General features: G+C 38.6%; 1 protein-coding gene across 2 annotated transcripts in view; it reads right to left on the bottom strand.

Moving 5' to 3' along the window:
- frem1a (Fras1 related extracellular matrix 1a) overlaps positions 1-13,158 on the bottom strand; it is a 54,890-nt gene extending 41,732 nt beyond the window's left edge. Inside the window, exons 1-7 of one of the 2 annotated variants that reach the window (XR_008607844.1) lie at positions 13,022-13,158; positions 6,027-6,438; positions 3,075-3,169; positions 2,608-2,918; positions 778-974; positions 309-632; positions 122-230 (exon numbers count right to left, since the gene is read on the bottom strand). Coding sequence is in view for 1 of the 2 variants with exons in the window: in XM_055056558.1 (XP_054912533.1) it covers positions 122-230; positions 309-632; positions 778-974; positions 2,608-2,918; positions 3,075-3,169; positions 6,027-6,269 (1,279 nt within the window). In the remaining variant the exon portion in view is untranslated. The remainder of the gene's footprint in view (positions 1-121; positions 231-308; positions 633-777; positions 975-2,607; positions 2,919-3,074; positions 3,170-6,026; positions 6,439-13,021) is intronic. The other variant, XM_055056558.1, reaches the window with a different exon arrangement.
- Between the last annotated feature and the right edge of the window lie 657 nt (positions 13,159-13,815).

The raw sequence follows: 13,815 nt of genomic DNA, 5'->3' as shown, positions 1-13,815 counted from the left end.
CCCACCCAAAGATGCCCTAGGGCAGATTTGGAACGGCAACATTTTTACAGGGATACAATGCTACCAAATGTAAAACGAAAAGAGTCAAAAGAATTCTAGTAATCAGAACATGCTAACATACCCATATTCCAAGACACTCTTGGCGCATTTGTGTCTGCGTTCCTTACAGATGTGTGGATGGTTACTGGTGAGCTATTCACAAAGAAGAAATCATAAACTTCAATTTCCACCTGGAAGGAAGGAAGCAAATTTTTGATGACAAAACAGGAGGTTGAAATGCAAATAATTATGATAAGAATTAGTTCTACCTCATAATTCCTTCGTTGGGCATGTGAAGAATTTGGGGGTTGATATGCTATAAGCATGTCATTTAGATCAAGCCATGTAAAGGAGGAGACTGGACGAGTGTGATCAGATAGATGGGTGATAAAGCCTTCCTCAGGGTATTTAGTGATGTTAAAAACCAGAAGTTGCTTTGGAGTTTCCTCGTCTTCAGCATCCAGCGTTGCAATGGAGAGGGGAGTGAGAATAAACTGGTCGACCTCCAAGATAAACATTGACATGAAAGATGGTTTGGGAGGCTGGTTGGGCATTCCTCCAGCTATCCTGACTGGAATCCAGCCCTGCTCAGACTACAGAAACATCAAGTTTAGACCTCTCACAACTTTTGAACTAAGAAAATTAATGTGAAGGATTCCCATATATTTAAAATGTTTATGAAAAACACTAGAGTTGCTACAAATCCTATCCAACACAGTCAGGCTGGACCCAGATTACCTGATATATGCTGCCACTCCTGGTGTCCTTAAGGTCCAGCCTGATTGCAATATAATCGACATCTGGAGAGGGTGGATCTATGTGTTGGTACTTTATGCCCATCAGGAGGAAGTCATCACATGGAACTTTATTGACTGTCACTAGCTTCAGGCCCTTAAGGCAATCTTCAGAAGAACACATTGCTCTGGCTTTATCATCTGAATATAGAGACATAACAAAAAAGATACAGATAAAACAACCACTCTAAACTCACCGCCCTTGCTGGCCCCCCATCCTTATGTTTTTCATATGTTTATTTATGTCCAGAGGTTTTATCCAACCCCACATCTTTCTCAAAGTCAGTAACTTCTCAACATTTAAAGTGGACATATCAGGCTTTAATCCTTCCTTTTCACATGTAAATCATGTAAGTCAATGATCATGTCACGTGACAGTTGATTTTGGTGGTGAGGATGGACACAGCTGGACCCAGGTTGTGGTGAATATGAGGGGGAATAAATACACAAAGGAACTGAAGGATCTGCCTCCCATTCTACTTTTATAGCAAGTAACCTCCTGGTGAACAATGACCCAAAGAAAAACTACAATCAAATGGTTCAGATCAAAGCATGATCCTGTCAAATGCCAAAAGTGAACAGGATCTTTAATAAAACTTAAGGGGACATGTTATAGAAAATCCAAAGCTTTGCAGTTCTACTTTATATAGAATATATGATGTGTGAGGATTCAGTTTTCTGAATCCTCACACATCTGTGCTTTGGTTTAATTGGTCCTGTGTCTTGCCCCCGCTGTGTCTCATGTTCCCAGGCTGCTCTCCTGCGGAACCCATTTTTAGCTTTCATTTTTAGTTGGTGAGTCAAACACACTCTATACTTTCTAAGACGAGGCTTAAAACTTTCCTTTTTCATAAAGCTTATAGTTAAACTGACTTAGTTTATCCAGAGCTATCCCTGTCGATATGCTGGCATAGGCCCAGGCTGGAAGAGGACAAAAATACCACTTTTTCTCACTCTTGTTTTTCTCCGCTCCATTTATGAATTAGCTGGCAGTAACTTTAAGTTATCTCTCGGTTTTCCCTTCATAGAAGCTACATCTGCCCTGGTGCTCTGTTTAGCTGTGAAAACTTTCTATAGGGGAGTATTGGTTGGGCTACTTCTGTCTCTATCTGGATATGATATAATTTTGACTCTCATCTAGACAAAGGTACTGAATGAGCTACTACTGTTACTATGTTTATCACCCTGCAGAATCTGCAATTGTTTCAGAACTTCTGTATTTGTAAGGCTGTATTTCAATGCCAGATGAAGTCACTTACAAAGCTACTGCTGCTACTAAGTTTGTTTACTTTCTGTATAACAAAGCAAGTACTCTGGAGTTCTGCTTCTTCAATATCTCCTCTGTCTGCTGGACATGTTTGCTTCAGTCTTCCCTCTTTCATGTTAGAGTGAATAATAGCAAAAAACTTTTAAACCTATTAAACTAATTTAAACATCTAATGACTTTCTATGACACATAAGCACAAATTACAATTAGTGGCTCCCTCTACTGACAACTGAACATCCTCTACACCCAAGCAGAGAAATCTTTAATTTAGTTGAAGTTCTTTCTTTTTGCTATTTCATTTTAAGCTTTTTTAGATGTTAAAACTTTAGTATTCAGTCTTGTAAACAATCAGAATATGAGCTACTCATTAGTTTTGTGGCTGTGAAGCACTAAACTAAGAAAGCAAAAGTTTGGACCCACATATTTTTAAACATTACACATTCCTGAGACAAATTGTTACTTTGTCGAGGCTTTTCTCAAAGTTGTGGAATGGCTGTCAAGATTCACCTAGTTGCTGACGTAGGTAGATGAAACTTTCTGGCTCGTCACCTCTCTTGGTGGCTCTCTCTGGGTCTCCAGTGACGAGTTTGCCGTGGGCAGGAAGGTGGGCTTCCTGGGGACTGAGGTGGATGTTGCATTCCAGACTAGGTTTTCTTTCATAGTGGAAGGAGACAACATTGCCGTCAATAGCATTGGATAGGCCATACAATTCAGGGACCTGAAGGAATTTGGGACCCATGTTAATGATGTTGCATTCAGGCGCTATGATGTCCACAAGAAGGGTAAACGACTCCATGAATGTGTTTGTCTCTGTGAAGCTGGTCAAGAAAGCATAAAAAGAAACAGCAGAATAGTCAAAAAACACATTTCCATGTAAACCTTACAAATATTTCTGAATCTGTTTGGAGAAGTTTGTGTTCCCCTAAACATTATGGACACAATTTATGTTCATTCCTTTATGCTGAATCTGTTACCTGTAGAGGCGAAGCTTGACGGTATCTTCCTTTAACAAGGGACAGCCATTATGGACATACTTTACTTCATCAGACAAATAATGGCAGTCAAATACCTATAGTAAACAAATAAACTTTATATGAAATGCATATTTAGCTCAAAAGTAAGGAACTTTGAGAATGGTTGATTATTTCTCTATTGTGACAATGCTTCTTGGCATAACTCATACTGTTGAAGGGTCGACAAAATACATTACTGGGCCGAGCAGCGGAGATGTGAGTTCCACCTATGAAACGTTTGTCTCTTGTTTTCCTGTATGCAGGTATAATTTTATATTGCTCAGAGATAAGCAACAAGGGATATATACATATATGTATTTATATGTATGTATGTTATATATATATGTATGACATAACTGTGAAAAGGGTCTATTGGCAGAAACTGAAGCCTTCAGACACTGGCCTCCTCATCGGCAGGAGGCAATGCATACAATAAAGTAAAAAGAGGAGGCAAGGAAATGTAAAAATAGTAATGCATAAGAAAAAAGAAACACATATATGCATACATTTCTCAATGAAAATGGAAAAGGAAAAAAAATATTTCTGCAATTATTTCTAATTGTGTTAGTTTTGGTCAACCAATTAATGTGTTTGGTTTAAAAATGTATCCTATAGGGAAAATGATCAAATAGGGAAAATGATCAAACATCATCATGAGTTTTTGCCAAGAAGTTATTGCCATATCAGTACACTTTGATTTTTACCATTAGATGGGGGCATGTCAGATAAGGAATCAGTCTTCTGTATTTAATTCAGGTTTGTTTTTGATGAGACAAAGTTTCAATGCCGCTGCAAGTAAGTCAGATCTTATTCACCTCTTGAAAATACAGACGCTAATGCCAATTAGCCTCTTTAAAACTAAAACTGAAATACTTGTCAGTTTGTACAGTTAAAAATGATACTAAAATATATAAAACAAAACAAACATATCGGATAGTTGATTCAGTAAGAGTAATGTGATTTTTGTTCTGGTTGTTCAACACTGGACTAGGTCTGCTCCCTCAGCAGGGTCCTGAAGTGTACCTGGGAGTTCGCCCAACTGGTCTACATGTACTTTGTGGACTTGTAGAAGGCGTTTGACCACATTCCTTGGGGCACCCTGTTGTGGATTTTCTGGGACTATGGGGTATCAGGCCTTTTGATGAAGACTGTTAGGTCCATGTATGACTACGGTGTCAGAGTCTAGACTGCATTGCCGACAGTAAGTCAGGCTTGTTTCCAGTGAGAATTGGACTCTGCTTTCGATTCTGACCTTTACTTTTAACGGCCATCATTCCTAATCACATTCCTCTACTGGGGTGTTTTTAAAACACAATTCGGAAAGCCGGACAGAGCAAGACAGGGTGTGAAGGTCCGTTAAGGATAGAAAGTCCGATAATGACATTTGTAGGCGCAGCCAAGGTGTTGAGGGGATTTGCTTGGGTGATCACATCTCTACTTTTGCGGATGATGTCCAATTGACTTAATCTATTTGTGATCTACAGCTTCACTGGAGCGGTTCACAGCTGAGTGTGAAGCAGAAAGTCTGCGAAAGAATCTTCTATTCAGATGTTGTCCAAGTGTGTCATTTGGAGAATCCAAATGGAGACTCCGAATAGCACACTTGGAGAACACCTGTACATCCTCAAAAATAAATATGTCCAAAGTGACATTTATTTTTGTGCTACTTTGATCAATCTTGAAATCCACGAGCAGAATACTTAATTCTACAAATTTATTGGATTTTCCAGTCCATACATTCAACACTCAATATTTTTCAATTTCTTTAGTGTTACAAACATAATAGCTACAAACTACTTACAGTTAAATATTTTTGACTGCAAAAATAGAAAATTTAGCTTGTCATCTTCATAAAGAGACCAAGCTTTTGCATATACCCCAAATTATTCAAGAACAGCTGCTGATTTAATTTGGGTATATCTTTTCAGGCGTTTTTGGTGATTTTGGTACTGCAAGTTAAGGAGCGAGACTCTCATATTTGTTTTGTTTGCATTTACCCAGAATGCCTTGTGCTATCATTCACTTTCTGTTTTTGGAGTGGCCCCCAGGCTACTTGGCATTCAGATGTACTGGAACTGCAGAAGAGTTCACTTCAACCTAAACTGTTTGAAGTGAACCCTCTACAAAACCATCAGTTTTGTAGGGGGTTCAGAAATTGTTTTTTTGTCTGTATCAGTTTGATTGCAAATTCACACCTGTCCAAATGAAACTCACTTTCTCGGCAAACAAACTGGAGTTTGATTAAAGCAGACAAAACAGCATTGCTGTGAATGCACCTCTGAATTCTCTGCAGTGGCATTGAAAACTTACTGGGAAAAAAAGTTTAATCTAATGCACAGGTATCAAACTCCAGTCCTGGAGGGCCACTGCCCTGCAACTCTTAGATGTGCCTCTGCTGCACCACCTGAATAGAATAATTAGGTCATTAAGGCTCTGGAGAACTAATCTACACAAGGAGGTATAATTAAGCCATTTCATTCAAGTGTTTTGTACCTGTGGCACATCTAAAAATGACAGGACAGTGGCCCTGGAAGACTGTAGTTTGACACCCCTGGTCTAATGCATCATCATAAGTTTTTCAATGTCACTTTTTCTTTTTTCAGTGACATTTTGTTTTTCAATGCCAAATCAGTGTCAGCTGTCACAATTTTAGCTCCATATATACAAGGAACCATGGAAAGCTGACACATACATGATTGGTACCCGATTGGATGTATCGGATTGGTATCAGGTACCAATCCGATACCAATCAGAGGATTGATATGTGAAGTTTTAGACAGATATATCAAAGGCTGATCCAGTTGGTGATATAGGCTGGTGCTGTGACAACTTGAAGAACCTGTTGTTCAAATTGCTTTAGTCCTGGTAAAAAGAACAAGCAGTTTTTTATTTTGTACATGAGGGTTCCATTACCTGTGGCACAAGTTTTCCCACTCTTTGAGTTATGGGCTCATTTAATACTACTTCCAACTTGCATACATCCTTCTTAGCAGGAACATGGAACTGCAGATCCCCTTCCTGAAGGTAGACTGACTGACCTCGTTTCACCTTCAAACCTTTATTGACTTTTACTAGCGAACAAAGAGATGAGCAGGTCAGTAAAAGCAGAAGCACCACAAGCAAGGACAATGCCAGTGTGTGACCTGGAAAACTCATTGCTTTCACTCCCAAGGTATTATAAGCAGGATATCTAGCAGCCTCCAGATGGAATCTGGTTTTCTGTGGTCAACACACTCCAATCAGAGTTCGTCTGGGATTTGCTCAATTTTATGTTTGACAGCATGAGAAGTGTGCCTTTTTAGTGGGTCACATGGTCTGTTGGGATCTGTGGAAAACACAACATTTCAGGCTAAGGCATTTCATAAATAAGCAAAAAAAACTACTCAACCCATCAAGAAAACGAATTTGTTCTCGATGCATTTACCATTTCAACTCTTTCTGCTTCATATCTGCGTATAAACCATTTAATACTCATTTAATAACTCATAAAAATATTATTTTTGCATATTTGTTAAAAGTGTCACTATGTTATGAGACATAATCTGTGAAAAAAAAATTAGCACTGCTAATAGTTAGCACTTATCCCAGTGCTAACCACTGAAATACACATCTCCATCAAAAGCAACCAATCAGAGCCAGGAGGAGGGTTTTAGCACCATCAGTCACTCCCATGCACACTCTGCTCACATCCTCCCTGTTGCTCTCTGCTAAGCTACAACTGGTTCACCTCATCATAGCCGGCCACGAATGCTCAGGCTCTGCCTTAATTAACATATTAAGGTGTTGACAGCATTAAGACCCTCCTCCTGCCTGTGACTAATCATTTTGACTGGGTGCAGTGCATTTCTTCAGGTGGTAATTCTACCACAGGGTGGAGGTGGAGGAGCTCAAACTTTTCACAAATTAGCTGTCTCATAACCAGGCCCTAAGCAAAATTTGGTTTTGGGGCCCTCGAGTTCTGCTAACAATGTGGACTGGTTGCAATCAGCCTCCCGATCATAAGATCATTCACCCACCTGCTATAAACTTACTGCATCCCTGGCAGTGCTGTTTACATTATATATATGTATATATGTATAATAGGATATGTTTATCAACCAGTTGATTTCTGGGTGCTGACTTTCTTAATTTTGGGGGATCGTGATCTGCTGATACTTACATGTGAAGCTGATCTTAGACCCTTATTTCTTTTCTTTGTTAGCAAAGGGTTAAAAATCAGCCTCTGTGCTCTTCTGCTGTGCAGCCAGAGGTTTGACTAACAGACCAGATCAGGTCTGAACATTTACAGTTGATAATATTCACCCACTGTTGCCAACTCAGATATTTAGCAACATTTCAGACAAAAAAAATTATATCAGCCAAAATCTTAAATGGCAGGTCAGTCTTTTTAAAGAGCGTTAACTTTAAATCTTCATCCTTTGTGACACTTTTACAAAACTCCGCTCATTCTGGAGGTAGAAGATGTGGCGCTTCTACGACACACATTATCAACACAGGCCTAGAGCGCCCTCTTGCGGTTTAGTGTGAAAATAACATGTGATATGATATAATAATGTGTTAACAATTTCACACATAAGTCGCTCCAGAGTATAAGTCGCACCCCTGGCCAAACTGAAAAAACTGCAACTTATAGTCCGGAAAATACGGTATAGATTTTAACAAAAGTTTCTCATAACTTTAGAAGTTGACGTAAAAATAATGTCTGTTTTAGCCACAAAATGATTTTGCTCAGCAGCAAGCAACATATCCCAACTACAGCACAGAGTAGATCATTGATGTAGCAGCTATGTGGCCTGACGTAAAAACTATTTACTAGACAATATCAAACATTGAGAAGTTTTAATTATTGTTATCAAACACGGCATTTTGAAGTCAAAAACACCTCCGAAATATACAGAGCCAACCACCAGAATCAATTGATTTCAAGTTAAAACTCAGTTTCACACAAAGACCCTAGCATAAATGTTTGGCTGTTGAACTGGACCGTTCCAGGCTATCAAGCTAATTTTCTATTAGCAGCTTTACAGATCTTTTACGTTTCATGACCAAGACACATTAGAACAAACTTTTATCTTGGCTTTTTTCTATTTTTCCTCTTTCTTTTCTCCTTCCCTGAAGGATAAGACCTTTTTTGAGACATTGTTTGCTTACTTAACTTCTGATTGGAGCTTTGGACGTTTGGCTGCGCTCTGCTCATTGCAAAGGAGTTTATGATACCGGTGAAGCGTGCGGTACCTATGCTTTGCATCTTGTTTATTGGACTTATATGATTTCCATCTAACTCATCATATCTCAAAGAAACTCCTTAGTTTCTTTCTCTCACTGTTGGATGCTACTGTTGTCCCTGTCCAAGTGCCTCTGTGTTTTTCCTTCATGTTTTGTGGTAATAATAACAATAATAAACTGTTGTAAAACAGCCAAATGCAAAAAAGCACTTGATTGGAGCACTGTCTTTACATGCAGAATCATTATTAATCATCTGAAAATTGACCTTATAACATCACATATAAGACTAGTTTAAGACAAGAGGGAAAGTAAACAGAGCTTGTTTTTCTCAGAGGAAAGTCATTTGAAGGGGGTTTTGAGGCATGTTCTACATCTCTATTAAAAAACTCTGTTCCCTGCAAAGAGAACAGGAAATATGTACATGAAAAAGATATGACCTCACTCTGAGGCTAATGACATGATGTTTGCTGGTGATCTCTGACATTTACAAAGGCAGCAGGGGGTAAATGTCCTACAAAAACATCGGTAACACTTTATTTGTGTTACCGATGTGACACAAATAAAGTGTCACATAATCACGATAAAACTTCTGTCATGAACATGGAGTCTTTATGAATGTCTATAATAGTTGTCTTGAAGTGTCATTTGATAAATAACACTTTAAATGCAAAGTTGCTTTAAAAGTTGTAGTAAAATTCCCAACTTTGCATAACTTTGTAAATAATGACACTTTAATGCAAAGTTGGCACTTTTGATGGACTTTGACTGCAATTTCTAGAGCAACTTTGCGTTAAAATTGTCATTACTGACTTCATGTTCACAACAGATGTTATGCCATGTTTATGACAGTGTCATGTCAGTGTTATGCATACGCCGTCAAATAAAGTGTTACCAAAACATCAGTAATGACCTTATGGTGCTTTTATTGGAAATCATTTTATTGTCAAAGGTTTTAATATAATAATTGTCAATTTTCTGCTAATATTATCATAATCACAAAATGTTTTTCTTTTTTGTTTCTCCTTTGCCTCGTGGCATAGAAAGGGTTCTATTGCATCACTTTTACTCTGAGGAAGTTTATTGAGCTGTTTAACTCGAACAGACTTCAGATTTTATTCTTCTGCATTCTTTTAACAGTTTAACAGAGCACCTTCCTGGACCTCCCACCCACAGAAAGCAGCCTGTAATCAACCTCGGAGTTGAAGTACATGTTGCAGCCTGTCCCCTCAGACAATGCTTGTGTTTTAGGAGTTGAAAAGGTCTTGTTTAAAAGTTCCAAGATGGGGTTTCAGATGGTTCCAAGCAGCAGTATACATCTGACTTCAGCAACATACCAGCTATACCTGATTTCTTCACCCCTTGGAATTGTGTTGTGATTCAATCTATTTGATTTTGCAGGTGCAGCATCTGGTTTGACCTGAGAATACTCTTAATATATTCACATCCATGAAATATTTCATATTTTGTCACCTTACACTGCACACTTCACGATATTTCATTTAGATTTTATCTGACATATAGACTGAGGGGAAGTAAATAGTTTTTAATATTTTTAGAAACAAAAATCTAAAAAGCATGATATGTAGTTGTACTCAACCTTATTTAATCTAGTAATTTAGTACTTTCCATTTAGTCAAAGCAACTGATTGGATTGTATCATCCTGCATTCATTATGTTGAATGCAGGAGCTAAAACTCACCCCACAGTAAAACTCAAAGTTGGGCAAAAGAGTCACCTTTGGAGCTCAGCCTCTGAGAAAGTTCTTTGGTATATCCTAACTTTCTGATATACCAAAAAATTAATTCAAAATTTTGATTGAGGTGTGCTGGAGCAAGGATGCCTCCAATAGTTGCAGGACAGTGGTGCTTGAGGACTGGAGTTGCAGACCACTGATCTATGTGGACAAACCAAGTGACTACAGGGCACTGCTCAAAGTCTAGGAAGAGGAGAATTTTACACGTAAACTGAAAATAATTTTTTGTGAATTGGTTTTCTGCTTCTGTCCTACTTTAATGTTCTTGAGAAGACTTCCTGTAATTTATTACGACCAGAGTCAAAGGCAATGGGAAGACATATGGAGCTAAATCAAATCAAATCAAATTTTATTTGTATAGCACATTTCAGCAAGGCATTTCAAAGTGCTTTACATCATAAACACAAAAGCACAAAGTCATGCAACATATAATAGACAATACATTGTTACATATTACATTTCAAATACAATTCTAAACAGGTGTGTTTTTAGTTGAGATTTAAAGGAAGTCAGGGTTTCAGCTGTTTTACAGTTTTCTGGAATTTTTGGTGCATAGATGCTGAAAGCTGTTTCTCCTCTCTTGGTTCTGGTTCTGGGGATGCAGAGCAGACCAGAACCAGAAGACCTAAGAGGTCGGGAAGGTTGATACAACAACAGCAGATCTTTGATGTATTGTGGTGCTAAACCGTTCAGTGATTTGTAAACTAACAGTGTTTTAAAATCTATTCTTTGAGCTACAGGGAGCCAGTGGAGGGACTTTAAAACTGCTGTTATGTCTCTATCTTCCTGGTTTTAGTGAGAACAGGAGCAGCAGCTTCTGGATCAGCTGCAGCTGGAGGATTGATTTGTTGGACAGGCCTGTGAAGACGCTGTTACAATAATCAATGAGACTAAAGATAAACGCATGAATGAGTTTCTCTAGATCTTGCTGAGACATTAGTCCTCTAATCCTGGAGATGTTCTTCAGGTGATAGAAGGCCGACTTTGTAATTGTCTTTATGTGGCTCGCAAGGTTCAAGTCCGAGTCCATCACTACTCCCAGGTATCGGGCCTGATCGCTAGTTTTTAGTTGTAATAACTGAAGCTGTGCATTGACTCTAGATCTATAGCTCTAGATCGTTTCTCTTTAGGTCCAAAAATAATGACTTCAGTTTTATTTAAATCAAAGACAATCCTGGAGGAAAACCTGTTAGAGGCCACAAAAGACCTGAATGGGTTACAGATTCACCTTCCAGCAGGACAAACACCCTGAGCATACAGCCAGTCTATGAATGAATATAGTTCAGTCTCAGGATGTGCAAAACTGGTAGAGACAAACCCCAAAAGAACTGCACAGTGAGGTTAGTCAGCATCTACGCAAATAACGCAGGGAAACAAAATGGAAACATTTCTTACATTTCAATTCAAAATATTAATTTCAATTACGCAGATTTGCAGTGTTCTATCACATAAAATCTTCATAGATTAAATTGACTACAACAAGAAGTATGTCAGAAATAGTCATCTAATTAAACTGCAAACAATCCCATTTTTAATTGTTTTCTCATCATAAATAATAATTTATTCTGGAAGAGATAACATTGCAGCAAAGCCAGCTCCCTAATGAGAAATTAGGGAGAACATGACGAGTTGGGCTAGAGCCCTGACTCTAAAAACAGCCAGCACCTTAAAGAAGAACTGGAGCCCTGACCAAAAGCTAGAGGTTACCAGTCAATATCAGTGCTTTCTGTCAGATATGCCATGAATGACAACCAGCACCAAACTGGAAAAAAGTTCACATCTGAACAAGAAGTTCACTCATTCTTTCACTAATACATTAAATGACTGTGTACAGTTCACATCCACTCTCAGTGAAAAAATGCAATGTGCTCTTTGCTCTCTCAATAAAGATCTGTGTGGCCCAGTGACTGATGACCATCCCATTGGGAAGGCCTCAGATGGAGGAAAGACTTCTTGGAAGGGTCCTAATGTTAACCAATAAATTAACAAGACTTCAGCCCATCTACTTCCTGTCAAGATGGATAATGAGTCTTTTCATGTCAAAGTAAAGACAAGCAAACACCACGCCCTCATCAAAAACGCTTGGACAGTTATTCTTCTACTGGCTTGCCAATAAGCAGAATGTTCAGTGTCAGTTGAGTGTTAGCTTGGTCTAACAGCAGATACTGCTTTAAACCCATAGTAGAACAAAGTGCTCTCCCAAATCCAAACCCAAAACAAATGTTGATCTTAATCCAATGGAGCACCACTTTGCTCTAGCAGGTGCCTTAAAAATGTTTTAAATAAAATACATCTATGTTTACCACATGTCATATATTAAAAAGTACAGGCATATTTGAACAGTTATTTAGCATCTATGCTTCCACTCAGTCTACTGCGAACACAGTTACTTTTGGAATGTGTCATGCAACAAACAGCTCTGCTCCACAGCTGGGTATGCATCTAGTCAATGCATCTTTTAATTTCAGTAATGACAGGGTCCTCAGAGCTCTGCACAGTTCTAAGAAAAACAGCTGGTGGGGAGAATGAAAGCATTCTGCTGAAAACACAAGCTAGTGTTTGGCTGTCGTCCAGCAGCATGGAGCCTAGTGTGTAACAAAGAGATTGAAAAGGCTCCCAGATATTTCCACATTCCCACAACCAGAGCGCAATGGATCTGGTGTTCCCAGGAGTTTTTTAGAAAGCTTTAAAATGCCTACTTCTTTGAATGCACCACAAGTGGTGGCATAATGTCCAATAATTAAAAGCAAGATGATTACCATTGTGCATCTGGGCACTTACAACATTCCTTCACAGGAATCTAGGCATAAATGCATATTTTTTTAAAGAGCAGATTTAGTGATGAAGATGAGTTGAACTCAAACCAAATGAACAAAAAAGCACCCAGTGCAATGTTCTGAGACATGCAAACATGTAGGCATGTTCTTACCTGAACATCTGATCCTTTCTTCACTACCTGCTTCTTGCCGTGTGTTTTCAACGGGAACTGTATCAGTAACTCCACCTCTAAGAGAGTAAGCTGACTAGAGAGGGGAGGGACAGGAAAAGCAATGGATGGATTGTTTGTCCTGTTGCTGCGGTGGGATTAGTCATCGAAGAGGAAAAACTCAACAATAAGCAACAAACTGGGATTAAAGTCTTGTCTAAATAGCCTGTTGCTTTGTCATTACTGAACACAAGTGGACACAAATAAGAGGCTTAGCACTGTACCCAATTTAACACTTGAACAAAGACAATGACATTGCAAAGATTGCATGCTTTCTACTGTTGCAAACAGAAAAGGCTTACAAGAGAAACAAATGCTTCTTCAACATTTTCTCAACTTGTGTCAACATTCTGTCCCATTTCAAACCCAAAGTTCAGCCTATTTTATTGTGATTGGTAACATTACTGTACAAAATAAAAGTGTGTGTGGAGGATTAAATATTTTAAAAAAAGACCTGAAAAATCTTAAATTTTCCCCCTTTTGCCTTGGTTCCTCTAAATAAAATTCAGAGTGGAAATCTGCCTTCAGAAGTCACCCAGCTGGTAAATAATTGAATCTAAATGCAACTGCTCTGTGGAGGCTTCAGAAGTAGAGAACATAGGCAGATGTGTCTCCAGACCACAAACCACTGACTCTCTTTCCTGCCGATGTAGAAGCGGTGCTGAGCATGACTAAATTCACAAGGCTAAAATGTGTAGGTGGAGCACACCAATTTTTATTTTATTTTAAATCATTTT

This window comes from Poeciliopsis prolifica, unplaced genomic scaffold, assembly GCF_027474105.1.
Source record: "Poeciliopsis prolifica strain line A6 unplaced genomic scaffold, Auburn_PproV2 SCAFFOLD045, whole genome shotgun sequence".
Classification (NCBI taxonomy): domain Eukaryota; kingdom Metazoa; phylum Chordata; class Actinopteri; order Cyprinodontiformes; family Poeciliidae; genus Poeciliopsis; species Poeciliopsis prolifica.
The sequence above is the reverse complement of the archived record's forward strand: the minus strand, read 5'-3'. Positions and strand labels throughout refer to the sequence as shown.